General features: G+C 38.4%; 2 protein-coding genes and 1 non-coding gene across 6 annotated transcripts in view; 2 read left to right on the forward strand and 1 right to left on the reverse strand.

Moving 5' to 3' along the window:
* The first annotated feature begins 83 nt into the window (after positions 1-83).
* Positions 84-170, forward strand: trnar-ucu (transfer RNA arginine (anticodon UCU)). The gene is given in 2 exon segments: positions 84-120; positions 135-170. It is a non-coding gene; the product is annotated as a tRNA-Arg (tRNA).
* A 394-nt stretch (positions 171-564) lies between these two features.
* Positions 565-4,199, forward strand: LOC147170283 (fibrinogen-like protein 1). The gene is made up of 7 exons (XM_086081987.1): positions 565-654; positions 860-1,028; positions 1,254-1,413; positions 1,500-1,597; positions 1,656-1,744; positions 3,508-3,695; positions 3,773-4,199. Exons 1-7 carry the CDS (start codon positions 598-600, stop codon positions 3,996-3,998), a joined length of 987 nt encoding a protein of 328 aa, XP_085938113.1. The 5' UTR covers positions 565-597; the 3' UTR covers positions 3,999-4,199.
* The window catches only part of LOC147170284 (uncharacterized), a 70,889-nt gene continuing 56,393 nt past the window's right edge, over positions 4,138-18,633 (reverse strand). For 3 of the 4 annotated variants that reach the window (XM_086081984.1, XM_086081985.1, XM_086081983.1), the window contains exons 10-18: positions 14,762-14,828; positions 9,842-9,965; positions 9,677-9,767; positions 7,940-8,045; positions 7,785-7,858; positions 7,496-7,588; positions 7,023-7,139; positions 6,818-6,915; positions 4,138-5,550 (exon numbers count right to left, since the gene is read on the reverse strand). In XM_086081984.1, the coding sequence (XP_085938110.1) occupies positions 5,337-5,550; positions 6,818-6,915; positions 7,023-7,139; positions 7,496-7,588; positions 7,785-7,858; positions 7,940-8,045; positions 9,677-9,767; positions 9,842-9,965; positions 14,762-14,828 (984 nt within the window). In that variant the 3' untranslated portion in view covers positions 4,138-5,336. The remainder of the gene's footprint in view (positions 5,551-6,817; positions 6,916-7,022; positions 7,140-7,495; positions 7,589-7,784; positions 7,859-7,939; positions 8,046-9,676; positions 9,768-9,841; positions 9,966-14,761; positions 14,829-18,633) is intronic. The other variant, XM_086081986.1, reaches the window with a different exon arrangement.

Here is an 18,633-nt window from a genome sequence, read left to right on the forward strand (position 1 = left end):
GCAACTCAATATCAACAAATCTACCATTATATTCGGTACCAATACATGTAATTTAATGAGACAAGAAGGAGACTGCAACAGGTGGCTCCGTGGCGCAATGGATAGCGCATTGGACTTCTAGAAGTTGTGAAGTGATTCAAAGGTTGTGGGTTCGAGTCCCACCGGAGTCGCATTTTTTCCGAACACAGCTATGATTTTCTCTATATTATTGCAACGTTTTCTCTACAACATAATTTATTACCATTTTTTACGGATTAACTGCTAAGTAATTAAGACAAGCCTTGTCGCTTATTGTATTACATGTTTTAAAATGCACGTCATTCTAATTTAATGGCGTATAAGCGGTTCAGATAATGGATGGGTGGAATAAAAATCAAATAATGTAATTATTTTAGCAATTTAGGGCACGTGACGTAAAGATACCGGCGAGATTTCAAAATTTGTGAACGTTTAAAAGGAGACCCAAACATGTGTTTATTCTTGCCAGTAGATGGCGGATATGCATGCAAAGGTGGGAGAGCGCTGCACTGAGTTATGCCGCTGAACACCAGAGAGAAAGCGACAGAGAACAAGGCAGCAGGACGGAAGAGGACTGAAATGATGGGAATGCTTACATCAGTTTATATTATTTTTCACATGGCTGTCTCAGTAGCGGTAAGAAATCCTACCTCGTTCTTAAACATTGTTGTTGCACGAGTTGTCGTAAGGGGTCGCCACTGCGCAAACAAACTCATGCAAATTAAAATGTGATTTTAAATAATAAAAAAAATAATTTTAAAATGGATTTGCCATTGTTTTATTGTTATGGTAATCTTCACGTAACATGCTTCTCGCTTGTGCTGCCTGATTCTTTGTCCAGGTCCCTTTGCCATGTGAACAGATAGTGGTCCGCCTGGAGTCAGAGATTGAGGAACTGACCAACGTGATCAATGAGCAGCACAGATACATCCAGGTGCTCCACAACCACCAAGCTCAGCAGCTGGAGCACATCCCCAACTCACATCTGGGCACGCAAAACCTCTACAGAGGTACTCGTCACTACTGTTAATACAGTCTGAGAGACTTTGATGTATGTGTTAGCATGTTTGGTACTCTGAAGATAGTGCAGCACTATAATATAAAAAACATTGTTAAAAACCGTCTAATCATTTATTGTATTTATAATTAAATTAATACTTTTTGGGCATAGCTGTATGTACTCTACTTAGCGTGTGTGCGTGTGTGCGTGTGTGTGTGTGTGTGTGTGTATATAGACTGCTCCGAGGTGTTTTCTGATGGAAACGTGGCCAGTGGCTTGTATGTGATTCGGCCCGATGGCTTCCCTACAGCGCTCAGTGTATACTGTGACATGAACAACGGAGGAGGATGGACAGTTTTTCAGAGGAGGAGGGACGGCACAGAGGACTTTGATAGGTGTGTGTGTGACTTTGCAAACATGAAATTTATGCAACTTTGAACTTTTAAGTCATAATAAGTAAACGGTGTGTGTGTGTGCGCAGAGCGTGGGTGGAGTACAAGCATGGGTTTGGGGATCTGCATTCTCCAAATGGAGAATTCTGGTTGGGCAATGATGCTCTACATCATCTCACTTCACAAGGTGTGTGCGCGTGTCTGTGATTTGACACACAAACGATATTTAATAAAAACTCTTGTAGGAAAGCACGACCTGCGCATTAATATGGAAGACTTTGAAGGTAAAGAAAGCTTCGCAGAGTACAAGAATTTTAAAGTGGACAGCGAAATGGTAAGTTGACATCCGCCGTTTGGAAACACCTTATCTTTAACCTCGACCTTCCTTCTTTTCTCACAACAGGACGGCTCTTATTTAGACTAACGTTTGCCGTTTCTAAGCGCAAGCAAAGGTGTACACTTGTGGACTTGCCATCTGTTGGACTTATTCAACAACAATTTACTTTTTTGTTCACCAACAAGTAGGGATGGGCAGAACTCAAAATTGAAATGAGAATGGCTCCTAAATTTCAATTTCATTTTTCACTACCTTCCCCCGCTGAAAAATAGAATTCGTCGCATGTTGTCCGTCTTCCGCACATCTTTTTCCCAGGCCAAAAAGGTAGAGGTAGGCGGGGATTGCATCTTAATCCAGTGATGAATCTTCATCGTTCGCAGTTGAAGGGAGGAGTGCGCATGGTCAAGTGCCACCCTACCCCTAATTACAAAAACATTGTTTCATTTCATGACTTTGAAATTAGGACCGGATAGGACACTATTGCTAAGCTTTCCAACATTAAGATAATATATACTTGCTGATTGGCTATGTATTAACTGGGGGAGGGGGGATCAGACGATTGAAATTTGTAATCTTAAATAATCGCATGACTTCAATAGTTAACTCACAATTAATGTCAAATTTAATATCTGTTCTAAATGTACAATAAAGTATTTTTGCATATGTTAACATAAAAGTGGGAAAAATAGGTTAAACTAATCGAAATATGAATGCATATTTTAGTCATTGATACAGTAATTTCATAATTCATAAAATTTAGTTAAAATTAAAAAGATGTATTGTACTGTAAAAACTAGTGATATTTTGTGTTGAGGTGATATTTCTGCCACTAGATGGCATACTTGCATTTTTAAGACATTGGTGACAGATCAGTCCATTTTTCTTTTCATATTAAGAGCAATCTAATCTTTAACATGAAGTAACTTGTGCATTTCTGCACATTTTTCAAATTGTATAATACAACTTGACCCCATTCTCCACAAATATGCATTATTTATTATTAAATTTATTACTGCTAAATTTTGACATGGATGTGTCTGGAATTCCTCCCAGTACAGGGTTGACAAGTAAGGGGCGGTCATTAATCGCGGTGTTAAAAATTTAGTGGCGTTAAAGGAACTTTAAATTAACTCAAAATTACCCCACTAATTTTGACACCCCTAGTATTAACATTTTGAAGAAAAACATGTTAAAAGTCTCATTCTCATTGACATTCAATAGGAAGGAATTTCTCTGAATTGCACTGAATTCAATTCCACTAACTACAATTCAAATTAAATTTCATGTCAATATCCTGCGGGGTGGAGTCGATTCAGATTCATCTATTGAATTGAATTGAATGGTGAAACAAATTTTTTTGCCCATCCCTGTCTACAATGTAGACTTGAGTTCTGGGACTGTTGTCACAACATGTATTTCAACTGCACATTTTCCCGTTTGAAGTCTGGAGTCTAAAACATTTTCCCAGCCTTATTTTGCTTCTTACAGGATCCTCTGCATTCCTCTGAGCAAGGAATTGAATGAAACAACGCCACCGGCGGGATCACCTTGTAGACGTGCTGGTTAATCGTTTGGCCTAAATTGAAAGGAAAAAGTCATTTGGGTTTGTGACAGCAGTCCCAGAACTCTTCTGATACAGCAATCTAGTCTGCCGCTTTGCTTGGTTATCTCATTTAGCTTGTTGGAAGTGTGGTTCCGTCTTCATCACTTCCTTGACCGTTGACCATGAATTTTAACTTTTGCTGACTCATCTGTCAAAGGACTTGTACCGGTTGCATTTGGGGGAGTATCAAGGCAATGCAGGGGACGCCCTGGGTGACCTGCACGCCACCAAGCAGCAAGCTCCGGGCAGAAGTTGGGATGGGGTCAAATTCAGCACCTATGACAAGCAGCCTGGTGGAGACGGCAAGTGCATCAGACACAGCAAGTCAGGCTGGTGGTTCACCAGGTCAAAACATTTTCTTTTTTCCATGAATCCGCCATGCAAAGAAGTATATTTGTCATATTGTGAATTCCTGTGGGCAGGTGTGATTCAGGGAACCTTAACGGCCATTACTACAAAGGGCCGTACCAAGCAATGAGCGATAACGGGGTGGTGTGGTACACATGGCACGGGTGGTGGTACTCCATCAAATCAGTGGTCATGATGGTTCGTGCTGCTGACCTTGAGCACCCGCAGGCCAAGGACCTGGGACAACTGGACGCCAAGAATCCGGCAGGTGACATCTCTGATCACCCACTTGGCCGATAGGTTGAAAAGCATGCTAACTTGACAGTTACAATAGCAATTTATATCATGTAGTCCATATTTACAAAATATACGGTCGTTTCATTTTTGGTATTACAGCATCATTGTTGTTGGATTGCAACAATCAAAAACATTACTAAAATCAGATGTCATACTGTATTTATCCTGTTTCCAAAATAAAAGAGAACATACTGTACTGAGGCATTGTGGGTACATTTGAAGTTTTTGAGCATTAAGAGAAAAAGTCCAACTTAAAATGCCAGTGTCTCCGTACTTTCGGAAGAGGATTAGGACCAGTGAAGAGAAAAAAAAAGGTTGGCAGGATTCTCACTTTATTCTCAGAATTCAGAATTAATTAAAGTCAGAATTCTGTGATTTAAGTCAGAATTCTCACTTTAAAGTCAGAATTCTCACTTTAATCTGAGTGAGAATTCTCACTTTAAAGTCAGAATTTTGTGATTAAAGTCAGAATTCTCACTTTAATCTGAGTGAGAATTCTCACTTTAAAGTCAGAAATTTGTGATTAAAGTCAGAATTCTCACTTTAAAGTCAGAATCTTGCCAACCTTTTTTTCCCCTCTTCATTGACCCTAATCCTCTTCCGTAGTCTCTAAATATGTTTTCACACTGTGGGAAAGGTTAGTCACATGTGACAATACAAGCGATCAGCTACTAAATTAATGAGCGCTTTAGGTGATTTTAGGTGTTAATGAGTGTTATTTATCAGGGATTTTAGGGAACATTGGGAGGTGGCGTCTAATCTGGCCTGTACAGACGTAGTGTAACATCCAAGGAGAATTACATTCTACATAGTAGAGTAAGGTAGGAAGGAGCAAACATAGAACAAGAACGTCCAAGTTCAAGACTACGCTTTTAGGTCTGTTGAACAAACTGAGTACAAGTTGTCGCTAGCTCACATTAGCATGTGAAGTTCATTCACTTCTTCCAGAGGTCTGAAGCAGACCAGTGATTGAGCTTCGCTCTTTGGTGAGAAAACACTCTTTAAAAGAAAGAAGAAAGGCGTCAATCCAAAAACATGTAAATGACAGATTATGGTTTGCAGAGCAACGTTTTCTCCTTCTCCTCCTTAATGTGTACAGAACAGAAACAAGAGGGAGGTGCTATATACAGACCCTGAGTTATGCCTGCGATTTTCTCCAGAAAAAAGAGGAATTTTGTTGGCATTTGGTAGTCAAGAAGCTAAACAAGCCTCACGCTCACATCCAAGTGCATCTGCCATGTCTCCAGTCTTTTACTGCAAGTTAATCATGAGAGATGCAAACAACACTGTGCAGTCTTTGGAAATGTCATCCATCGTCATGCTACTTGGAGGAGGACAGCGTTATCTCGGAGATAAGGGCGCGGTGGCAGGGAATGACGCAGAGTTCCGTGGCGAGCTGAAGGGAGACGTGGGGGAGAGGCGGCGCGGACTTCCCAGCAGGTCGCCGTTATGCAGTTTCCACAGCAGCTCCTCGTTCTCCATCGACAGACGCTTGTTGACTTTGGATTCTTTCTGTAGCGTCTGCTGGAGGATGGCCTGCTCGCTGGACAGCTGCCTGCAGCCACATTTCATTCACATCAATGTATTGGAGACCATGTTAAGATGCACGGGTGTCAACTTTTTTTCTTCTCTTGAAAATAGAGATTTTTAAATTAGTTAGTTGAAAACTGCCACGTATTAAGAGGGACGGCAATATTCCGAGGAAAAAACTCAGAAATTTACGACAAATATATGTAGCGTAGCTATAGTCTTATGTGAGGATTCGTTGGTGGTTAATGGGACACCTTATAAAATGAAAAGGCAGGATAGAGTCGGATTTATTCTCAATTGAAACTTTAGTCGTCATACACGGCAGCTAGAGCGACAACGCTTCAAAGTGTGAATGCTTAACATGATATGGTTAATCTCTGCAAAATTATTATCTCCTTATTTGAAAACCCGACCGAAAGTATTGGCACAAACATCCAAGTTGTACGCTACGTGTATTTCTTGTAAGTTTCTGAGTTTTTTGGGGGGCAAATCTGCCACTTTATAAAGTCGCAAAAATCTGCGAGTTTTTCTCCCCTTCCCCCCACGCTCTAAAAATATATATATTCATACGTGGCCCTAATACACTGTCATAGAACTAGGGTTGCTCGACTACGAAGAAAATAATAATCACAATTAATTTGTTTATAATTGAAATCACGTTCAGGACATTTGTTTTTTGGTACAAAACAAGGAAATGTTTAAACATGTAAAAAAATATTAAGACAAATACATTTCTTTGTAACACAGTAATTATGCAAGTTCCTTTTGGACCAAACAAGATTTATTAAATTAGTCATTTTAAAATAAAATGCGCAAATGTACAAATTTAAACAACTCAAAATTAATAATCTTTAATTTTGTTTACGATGATGCCGATTCTGTAATTGTGGAGTCTAATAATTGAAACTGTAATTGAATTCCGATTAACCTTAACACAACCTTACAGTGAACCTCCACATATTTAGAGTTGAGCTCCATCTGGTGGTATCGTGGTGCTAAAAAACTGAAACTGAGTTGGGGCGCTTCATTTGGACAAATGTAGTCCTTTGCTACCATATTCTGCCACCTATAGGCAATTTTTGGGGGTCCAACGTTCTTTAGGAATCTACTGATAGAGGTCACAGTGCCACCTGTTGATTTACTTGGGAGGAAATATTTTTTATGGCAAAGGAAAGATGGAAACTAAAGATCTTTTTTTAAACTGTTAGATATATGTTCCGATGAAATAAAAGTGTTGATGAGCCGCGTCGTTTAGATGTGAAACTAGCATTTAAATGATTTATTGCACGCACTTTGAGAGAGCAGCATGTTTGTCCATCCTGGCTTTGTAGTCCTCGTTCTCCTGCTGAACTTTGGTCAGGCATTCCTCCAGTTTCACATTTGTCTCCACCTGGGACACACACACACACACACACACACACACACATTTTAAGCCTGAAATATTTGTGTTGGATTGGTTTAGGCACGATGATAAGCCGAAAAATGAACGCTCCTAACCATTTTGTCCATTTCCATGAGCTTCTTTTCTTTTTGGTGCAGCTGGTTATTTTTGATCTCCAGCACCACCTTTAAACTTTCAAGCTCCTGCTCCAGGTAAACAGTGTGCGAGTCCTTCTGCAAACATACGCACACGCACACCACTAAACACAGCACATAATGGAGCTGCAAGGAACAAAGTAGAAGATCCTGTAATCTTGTAAGTGTACAGGCTTTTATTAGATTGTGCGCGTCTAATGTTGCATTAGTGTCAAATAATAATAATTTGCAAAGTGTTTGTCTGTCGACAAGGAGTTGAGCATTTTGTGACGTTGCGGGCAAGTGCAATCATTTTTTGCATGCCAGAGGGCAGCTGTGTTCATATCTGCTTCACCTTCATTCTGCTCTTTGAACCTGGTGTTAATCACTAAATAGTGAAAATGATGAGCATGTGAGTCATGTGATGACTTTTATTACGCTGGGAAAGTCCTTACCTGATTCTTGTCTGCCAGCATCCGCCTCTCTTCCTCTGCTTTCAGCTTTCCATTCAGCGTCGCGTTTTCTGCTGACAGTTCAGATATTTGGTTCTGGTAGAAAAAACGGAGGTTTTTACAAAAGTGAAATCAGTCCCAAAAACTAGAATGTTTGTTCCTGTCCAGTGCAACAATGATGGTTATACGGGACACGTTTCTTAAAGAGTTTATCAACATCATTACTTTGACAAACAGTATTTAGGTTGCAGAATTTGCTTGTAAGAATTAACTCGAAAAAAGTTAGTCTTACAGAAAGAGTGGTTTCTGTTTCTTTGAGCGTTTTGTCCAGGTTCTCCAGATCCTTTTCCTGAATTCTCTTCAGCTCTGAATTGAACAATTACAGAAATACACATTCAAGTAGAATTGTGAAGTGATGTGTTTTGTGTTATCAGTTGATGGACTGACCTTGTAGCGAAGTTTTATGCTGCTCTTTGAGAAACGCCATGATTTGGCTGTGACTTATTTCCTGGTTCTTCCTCTCTGCTTCCTGCCTGCTCCTCATCTCTTCCACCTGAAAAATCCGTTTGCTGATCATCAGTGAGCTCCACTCAAAGTATGTTAATGTCACTGTAGGCATATTTTTGTATATTAGTTTTAGATCGGCCCGTCTGATTCATCAAAAATATATGAGACTCTTGTTTAAACAAGATATAAACAAGAAATGATAAAATAATTATTATTGCGGGAGATCAGGGTTCGTTGTATCACGGGTAAGTTGTCACATTGCAATTTTCTTCTCCACCAGAGGGTGCAACAAAAAAGTGTAATATTAATTTTCTTTGTAGAAATGGTCAGGGGTTGTGTACTGTCTGAAAAGAGAATAGCACATTGTGAGCTGAGATGAGTGCCAGTTATCTGCTTTGCACAACCCAAAGTAAAAATTTTCAACTTCATATATTTTGTCCTACCTACATAGACAAATTCTAGCAGCAAATCATGTGGACTTGTTAGAGTAGAGATTCAGGCATATTTTCATGCCTCAGTCACAGCTCTGTTTTAAGCTGGCTTTAAACTAGAGCAAGTATTAGCCAACATGGTAGTTTGGGGCAACTTGTCTTAGTCATTTTGGGGTTTGTTGTCACATTTGCAAAGAATGGGCCAATGAAAAATGCACCTCTGGCAACTCTGTTTACGTATGCCAGAATTGTTCTTCAGATGATGAATTGTTCTTCAGATGATGAATGTGAAGAGTGAGGAAGTTTTGTTTCATTGTTTAAAAATGGATGTTCCAGTTGTTGGAACTACAGTATGCCCACATGTTAGGACTGGTTTAAGTTTCATGATGAACCATTCATCCATTAACCCAAATGCTTTAATTTTTGAAATTCAATTCAAGGGAATCAACACAGGCATTTGAGGCTGAGAACCATGCCAGCAGTTCCTAAGGACTTTAATCCATTTCGTAATATTTTATGTTAAAGTTTGCTCAACGACTATTCTAAATTTTCAAGATAAATGATAAACAATTTCTCTGGATGTAAAAACAGGAGAACAAGGATAATTTTGTCCTTGATTTATTAGTTGCAAAATCCAGTGTGACATCTAACCCCATATAGTGTGACATGTCAAATGTTCACTCCCTCTATTTGATGGCTTATAACTGCACTGACACAAAGTATGAAAATGACATGAATACAAAAAATATAATTAAGACTTTGGTCTTTCATCTGCTATACATTTTGTTTGTATATGATGTATTGATTCCAAGAAATATATAGTATAAAAAAAATGATACAACTAGTCCCGGTCTCCCTATATTTGTTATTACAATTAGTCAGCAGTTTCAAGCAAATTTTATTCAAATGTCATGTTGTGCAGCTGTCATTTGTTATGATTAGCTGTTTTGTTACAGCTTTGTTCAAATTTTAGACGGATATAGCCTAAGAAAATGTTATGAAAGTGGCCAACCTTCGTTATTATCTTGTGCCTAAGACAAAAGTGACAACTGCAATCAACAATTAAAGTCAACATCTGACGTGTGTGCATGTGTATAAGAAAAATATTGAATTTGAACTTAACAAACACCTTCTCAGCTCAGGATGTTGGGAGCATTTTGTTAAGATATTGCTGTCAAAGCGTTGCTGGGTCAAAGACTGAACTATACAATTTGATTGCTGCCTTAATCAAGAATGCTTCTCTGACCTGTTGTTCCATTAAAATGCGACATTTGTCAGCCTCCTCCTGGTATGTTTGATGGACCTTGTCCCACTCTGTTTGGTAAAAACTCCTTAATCTGAAACACAAACAAGAATCAGACAAAGGATCCGTTTGGACATGTGATTTTTCGTGTGTGCTTAAGTGTTGTACCTGTCCTCCAGTTGCACCAGTTCCTCCTTGTGTTGCTCATTAAGCCTTTTCAAGACCTCCTCCAAATTGATGCACGCCTCCTCCTTTTCCTTGTGTAAACGGTCACTGCACTGAGACGATGCCACTGCGCAGACATAAGAATGATTTGTGTTACAACTTCAATCAGATTCTTCAACAATTTGAAGGCGCATGTGTTTTTGCATTCACTTTCTCATCAATCCAATAAAGGAATTTCTTCCGAATATTGTGCTCATGCAAGTGAGTGCTGATTAGCTGTTGCCTAGCAACCATCACATCAAGCCACACCCCCCCCCCCCCCCCACACACACACACGGGTGAGTCCATTTTACGTATTTCCACCGGCATAGATCAAATGTAAATAAATATTCAACGTCATTATGCTGTCTACATAGTGATCGCCGCTTTCAAACCCTAACTCCCATCAGCATGCAGAAATGCTCCTCATAGGTGAACAAAATTGAATTCTTCGTTCTTCACCAATGAAAATGATCGGTCAGCGTCATGTACTGTAGTAGGGTCATAGTATGGCCATTGGGCGGACAGTGAGCGTATACGAGCCCCTTCGACACGTCTGCAAGTGTCAGCCAATCGGCCGGTGGCGGCTGTCTCCAACATCGAGAGCTGCTGAAATGACTCAACACATGCAATATCATCTTTCACCTTCACAGGCCGCTGGACTTACAGTACACAAGCCTCTGGAGCGTGCAAGAGGTATAAACAGGGAACACCCAAATTTTTTGATTTTGAGGTTGCGCTACGTAAGAGTGCGTACATTTCATGCAGGAGTATAAGTGGTTGGGATAGACCGATTATCGGTCAGGCATTTTGCCGGCATCTGCCTTTTTCCCCCCTTTTTTTTTTAAATCTGATGGCCAATAATGGTCATTTAAAATATTTAAAACTATTACATTTCAAATAACTATTTACATGTATTTAGATTTTTAGATTGTTCGTGCCTGTGACTGGTATACAAACCAGGCAGATTGTTATGTTATAGTAGTTAAACGACATTTCATCACATTTTGAAATCAAAATAATCCTCACTAATCAAATTATAAGGTTCCAAAGTCAAATTTTCAATGAGCCGACCACCATTTTGACCGGCTCTTAGCTAGTGAATCCGTGCATACGATAAAAGTAGACTATGTGACACGCACACAAAAAAGGCAAAGAAAAAGTAATCAGGAAAGTCATCTAGTAAATAGTAATACATTTAAAAGTATAATATAATAATAGTAAAAAGCTCAGAAAAACATAGCTTTTAAATTTAGGTTTGTTCCTGCTTGTATTATGAGTGAGTTGAGCAAGCTTCTGCATAAATGTGTTCATTAAAACCATAACTGTGCATAGTATGATAAACAAGGACTTTTTAGTATTTCATTTGAAAATGGTCTCCCAAGCACAACTGCACGAATAGATATAAATGCTTTAAAAATTCATTTGTAAAATTATTGTTTGAGGTTTTCTAAAAAGACCAAAACAAATGAAGAGCTAAGAATGAAAAGGCCCGCTTTTAAACTATGACATAATTGTCATGCTACAAGAACTTCATTTTTCTTCACGTAATCACATGAGCTAAAAAAATATATATAGTGAAAGCAGGTGCGAAGAGAGCCAAGAGGCCAGATGTGGCTCTTGTGCACTGACACGTTTGTCTTGTTACAAATGTCAAAAGAGGAGGAGAGCGGTCAACAGTTAGTAGCTGACAACAGGCAACAAACTGGCGTGTTCAACCGCATTCCACTTTGATTGCTCTCATCAAAGACAAGCGATGCCGACCCAAACATCTGCCAGTCACATAAGAATTATCAAGCACAACTCATACCTAACATGACTAATTCATCTCACACACGCAGATGCATGCTTCCCTCTCTCGCTTACCTGTCAACAAGCCATACACGCAATTATGTAAAGTACATTCCAAATTCAAGGATGGAACAGTTTCAACTAACACATATGATTACAGGAGTTAGATACCACTTTTACCCCTAGACCGATCACAGTACGAGTACTCAACTCTTAAGTAGTCACTGATATCAAGTATCAATACAAATTTTTGATACATAAAAAAAAAAAACTATGACAGGTAGTTTAAAAGAAATAATTTTTTTCTAAAAATTGCATGAAATTAATGTGAAATTTATATTCTTCTAAATTCTAATTTCTGATTGTAAAACAGCTAGTATCGACCGCCGTCGTGAGATACCTTGAAATAAGGCTGTATCGGGACTTGCCCAGCTAAGGCTTTCACTTGACAGCGTCACAAAGTACCACACAGCACAATTTGTACCGACTAAGAGAGTAGACGTCAACCACATCAGAGTAGCTTGTGCTCAAAATTTTGGCTTGTGATGTAAGTACAGTATGCCGTAACAAGTGGCTGTGGCCGGGACATTTGCTGAAACGCTTTTAATGGAACTGACAGTGCGATGTGTGCATGCAGCTGTTGCAGTGGTGATGGAAACAAAAAGCCAATAACAGCTGAGGAAATGTTATACTCTAGCCTGTGCTTCATCACACACATTGGCTAGCCTACTGTAAATGAGTGTGTGTATTGTTGAGTAGAGGTGGCAAATCCAGGTCCAGAAAGTAAAAACCCTACCACAGTTTGGCTTTAGCCCCAGGTGCTAGCTAGCTAGTTCCCTAGCAGTTTAACTAGCACCCGGGGAGCAATATCTTTTCTTCCTCTAAAAAGGGCTACATGCATTAGTCTACTTGATATATTTAAAATGTAGACTGTATGGAAGTGTATGGCTGACAGAGGTGGCAAAATCCAGGTCCAGAAAGTAAAAACCCTGCCACAGTTTGGCTTTAGCACCTTGGGCTAGCTAGCCCAAGGTGCTAAAGCCAAACTGTGGCAGGGTTTTTACTTTCTGGACCTGGATTTTGCCACCTCTGTCGTTGTGGTAGTGGTGTTTGTGTGAAATAAAGATAACATTTCTATTCTCAACTCTCTGTCTGTACTGTTAACAGTCATTGGAGGCTGTTTAGCCCAGAATAGGCCCAAACAATCAAAAGAGCAAATCACTAAGCTAGACAGGTGCAACAGATGGAGCATGTGACCTTGGACTGCAACGTATCACAAGAAAACTATTAAACCACTGAACGGGACATGACAGGTTGTTCCTGTTAAGACTCACTGCAGGAGTATTAAGCTTTTACTGACAGCTCGGTCTGTGTGTGTGTGTGTAAGCAGCAACGGCCTATACACTGCAAACATTCTTCAGCTCTGTGTGCAAAGACATGAGCCAAAGGTCAAACACACAGTAAAAGAAAGATTAGAGTCAGCGGTGCGACAAATGATGGAATGGAAGTAGAAAGAGTGTCAAGTGTTCTTGTGGGGTGGGCGGAAGTTGAGTTCAGGAAAAAGCTCGTCAGTGTTTACGAACAAAGTTTTTTAGGCTTACTGAATGCTTAATACTGTAAAGCCCGCATTCATTTTTGGAGTACACTTGTTACATTAATATATAACACTACATTCATGTACTGTATTTGTATCTGTCTGTTGTGCATCATAAACAAGTTAAAACAAGAACATAATAAAATGTTGTGGAAATATGGACTCAAAGCAGTATAATGGGATGAATATGAATTCTAAAATTCAAAAGGGCCCATCCCTCCTTTGCTAAGACAGTCTCACGCCGCAACTGCATTACTGCAACTTTGCCGACTTTTGATTCTTTTGGACTCCTTCCAATATCAAAGGGAGCAATTTTGTCATGGATAATTGGTGGGAGGCAGGATTGCATTAATAATACGCATCTGGTCATGTCTGCTCCAAAGCGCTTCGTGGACTTTTGACTGTGGCTTGTTTTCTCTTTATTTCTGTTATGCAAAGTGGCAATTATCATCATCATCATCATCATCCAGGTTAGGCGAGCATGCACGTGCTTGAAACCGGGCAATTTTGTTGTACACGCTTAAAAGACAATAATAATAATGCATTGGATTTATATAGCGCTTTTCTATCTAATCAGATACTGAAAGACGCTCCACAGTGGTTGCAATATTTGTGCGCTCATACATTCACACTGTGGTGGCGGTAAGCTACTTAAGTAGCCACAGCTGCCCTGGGGCAGGCTGACGGAAGCGTGGCTGCCAGTGTGCGCCTACGGCCCCTCCAACCACCACCAAACATTCGCACCTTCCATACACTAGCGTGAGTAGCACTGGAGGCAATGTGTGTGAAGTGCCTTGCCCAAGGATACGACGACACATGACTTGGGGAGAGCGCCGGCTCGAACAGCCGACCTTCTGGTTACTGAACGACCCTGAGCCACGGCCACCACACAAGACAATTGTTCAATCAATGTAAGATTAAACAGAGAATTGTTGACTAAATAAAATTGCTTCTAGTAACACACAAAGTGAATCTATTAAGTTTAATGAACTCATAATTAATTAAATTTAATACATTCACTTTGCATTAATTTAATATACAGTATCACTTTGGATTAACTTAATTCAATCGCGTGTTACCACTTGAAGCAATTTTATTAAGTTGGTTAACAATTGTTTGTTTAATTGTAAGTTGGTTCAACAATTCTCTTTTTAGAGTGTGCACAAGTTCACCTCTTCTAACTGGGAAGTGCTCACATTAGTCCAATAAATAAGCGCCAAAGTGCAGTGAATGGCATCTTATGGTGTAGAGCAACCCAAAAAATGTCTTCATTTTGTATCAATGCTCTGGCACACAACTTCAGTTTGATGTTGTCTATCTGTCAATCTCAATAAAATAATCCTAAACACAGGGTATGTGTGTTGATGACAAACGGGTTCGAGCCTGCGCAGTTGCCCTACAGCTCTCTTTTCCATTTTCTCAGAAACGTGAGGAATTGCACCTCACCATTAAAAACAAATAATGGTTTGCGTTGTACGTTATTTGTAAATATTGCTTACCCAGCTCATCTTTGAGCTTTGCCAGTTCTAGTGACAAGTTCGTCTTCTGCTTGAAGGCCTCTGCATGCTGCAGATAGAGAACAATACAAACAGTCAAACATTGACAAAGTGCTACAACAAAAAGAATACATTTGATTTGTTCAGACAGACACCTACTCGCTCACATTTAAATGGGGTACAACACAGGGTTATTATAGTTTGGGAATTTTCATTATAGTTAGTTTAAATTTTTGTTTTTAGTTGAGTTTTTTAAATGTAGTTAGTTTGCAGTTGTGCTCTGTTAGTTTTTATTAAATTTAGTTATTTAAAAAATGCTTAGTTTTAGTATTAGTTTTCTTTTTTTTAAACGTTGTGTATTACTTGTATGCAAGATTTAATAAATACCATGATAAAATGAAAAAAGCAACGTCCTTCTTACCTAGTGTTGCGTTTGGGCTGAATGAAATGAAAAGCAGGCAAGGCGAGCCATTGGAGCCAAAAGTCAAACACGCAAAATTGGCACCTGGGAGCGATGTCATGTGAAAGTGCGCTTCTATTGGCTACTGCTACTGCTGTCCGACACACTGTCAAATGTCTTTATTCTGGTTAATACTGAAATACTGTATACTTAAATCACATTTAAAATCGACACCAAGGGCTCATGTATTACCAAAGACGTAAACGAAGGACATTATCAGTATATAGTTAGTTTTGTAAATGTAAAATGTAGTTTCAGTTAGTTTCCATTTTTTTATAATAATCTTCGTTTTTATTGTATTTCGTTAATAAAAATGTTTTTTGAATTTGAGTTATTCTTAGTTAACTAAAATAACCTTGGTACAACATGCATTCATCTGCCACGACATGACGTACACAATCTAATGAGATCCAATACCAGACAGTGTGTGAGATAAAAATGTAGCATTGACACAGATTTTGGTTTCACAACATGTTTGTATGCTTTATAGTGGGTTGCAATTTTGTACTAAATGTAGTAGCCAAAATATTAGACACACCCCACAGCAAGATGCAATGCCACAGCAAACTACACCCATAATAACATGCACATCTTTCACTGATGATGACACACTGAGCATTATAATGGCAAAAGCAGAACTTTGCTATAATTTTTGTAATGGATCTCATTGGATTGTGCAAGTGTACTGAAAAAGTGTGTACAGTACGTTCAATCACACGTGGCGGCCTACACCAAACCATTGCACACGTGAGCACATTCAGTGCACTTTTCTATGCGCTCACATCTTTCACTGACACACAAGCACAAAATAACAGCAGCAGCGCGCACACACAGTCATAAAGTCCATCTGTTGCTGGAGGGGTTAGTTAAGTGAAAAAGCAGGCTGAGGTGAAAGACAACAAGGGAACAAAAAACAAAACAAAAAAAAACCAAAAGTCCAACTGTTGCCCCCCCTTCAAGCAAAGTCGTACAAAGCTGGTGGTAAAATAAAAGCACATGTCATAAAACTATGTGATAAGGACAGTTCAAGCTTCACAGTGGCATTGGTTCAGCACTGCACTGCATTACGTAAAGACATCATTAAGTAAACTGAAAAGTGGCATTTAAACAAAGTGTTAACACTCAAACAGTCTTTGAATTTGTCACATTCCTCCTTAATCCTGAATTTTGCTTTCAGCCTTTGCAGCAGGATTCCCATCGAACACTATGCAATAAAACAAAAACACACAGACCTTACGTTTCTTCTTGCGAACACGAGGAGCCTTGTAATGAGCTTTGCTGGCCGTGGAGCCCATGATGGTTTCATTAAAGACACACTCATACACACAGACAAAAAAAACCCAAAAAAGAACACACACACACACACACACACACACACACACACACACACACTTGTCTTTCAGTTCATTTTTCTTCCCCTCATCCTCTCCCTAAAACCAGCATGTGAGAAAAGACATCACGTCTCTCAGCGTCTTGTTTGTGTTGTGGATGGCTCACTCAGTCATTTGAACTCCGCCCACACACTACCTGCTTCCAGAGAGCTCTCCGTCCTCCCTCCTCCCCCTATCCGTCCCGCCCCCTCCAGTATGGAATACTGTGCAATGTAGGAATTCAAGTTATTTTGACACCCACTTCTCTCTCACCCTCTTAGAGTATTCTTAAGTCCCTGTCTTCTGCTATCCTGATGCATCAGTCATTTACATACAAAAGTGGAAAGTCTCACCACTTTCTCTGGGTGTTAATCATTATTGTTGAGAAAGAACAAATTGAGACAACAACAGTGTTGTAAAACATGTCTTTTATGCACAAACTTGACATTTCACTATGTCAAATTAAGTGCACTACCTGCCTTTGGCCATTTACTCACTTGAAACAGATAGATTTTTGATGCAGTGAGTAGAAGCTCAAATATATATATATACACATATATACATATACATATATACATACATACATATACATACATATACACATATATATAAATATAAATAAATATAAACATATATATACACACACATATATAAATATAAACATATATATACACACATATATATATATATATATATATACATATACATATATAAATATATATATATATATACATATATAAATATATATATATACATATACATACATATATATACATACATATATAAATATATATATACATATACATACATATAAATATATATATACATATACATATATATATATAAATATATATATACATATATATATACATATATAAATATATATATATACACATACATATATATACATATACAAATATATACATACATACATACATGCATATATATACATGCATACATACATACATACATATACATACATATATATATATATATATATATATATATATATATATATATATATATATATATATATATATATATATATATATATATATATATATATATATATATATATAAATAAAATATTGAAATCCTGCAGTCAGGTTAGCCAGCCGTGATTGGTCGTTACCTGATCTGATGTAATTTTCCATCGACAGCAAGTGGCAAAATGGCCGCTCATTAAGATGGATAAAAATGGCTGGATTTTGCTGCTTAACTAAAATTCCACAAACACAATATGAATCAGTGTTTCAACTAGTAGGGCTGTATAGAGCATATTATTCTAAAGAAAATGTTGGGGTTGACTTTCTCTTTAATCCACAGGAAAAAATTTGTATATTACTTTCATAACAACTAAAATAGTTTAATGAATAACCATAGGTTGATATTTAGAATAGGCACACTCACTATAAAGAGGAAGAAACCAGTGCTTTCTCTTATGACAATGAAAAGTGGTGATTAAAAATAAATAAAAATAATTAGAGTTGTACATCTTTATAAATGTAATCACAATGATAACGTTAACTAGACAAAGTGCAATTTCTGCAGAAATTGCGTGGAAATGCTGAAAAGCTGAATGCCATGATTTGAATGCATGCGCTTATAAAGTAAATTGAAAGCTAAATTACTAAAGTACTTAAATGTGGTCCTTCAGTATTCCCACATTAACGTTAAAACATCTTTAAGGTGAAATACCAGTAATCTTGGGTTAAAAGTTAGAATTTCAGTGAAACATCGAAGCATTTCCTGCCCTTTACGGCCACAAATATCTAAAAACAACAACAACAACACAAAAAAAAAAAAAAAAAAAAGACAAACAAGCCAGCCAATACAAAGAAGGTGCCTTCAAATGCCAATGTGGATGTTAGGAGAGGAGCACCTTGTCAACATCAAACACCCTAAAAAAGCTCCAGGCCACTTGACAACAGCAGTAATCGCCACCCCCACCCGAAAAAGCCTCAGGGGAAGGTGTAGACACTCACCGAGTGTTTGCTCGATATTCACCAGTCACCTTTCGAGTGCAGGAGGCAGATTAGATAATC

Source organism: Leptonotus elevatus, chromosome 8 (genome assembly GCF_054856555.1).
Source record: "Leptonotus elevatus isolate MCC_2025b chromosome 8, RoL_Lele_1.0, whole genome shotgun sequence".
In the NCBI taxonomy this organism is placed as follows: Eukaryota; Metazoa; Chordata; class Actinopteri; order Syngnathiformes; family Syngnathidae; genus Leptonotus; species Leptonotus elevatus.

Excerpts from the sequence above, each read along its gene's own strand:
- LOC147170283 (XM_086081987.1), top strand. The coding sequence starts at position 598 with ATGATGGGAATGCTTACATCAGTTTATATTATTTTTCACATGGCTGTC. Across the intron at positions 1,414-1,499 it reads GGCACAGAGGACTTTGATAG|AGCGTGGGTGGAGTACAAGC; the intron begins GTGTGTGTGTGA and ends GTGTGTGCGCAG. Across the intron at positions 1,598-1,655 it reads ACATCATCTCACTTCACAAG|GAAAGCACGACCTGCGCATT; the intron begins GTGTGTGCGCGT and ends AAACTCTTGTAG.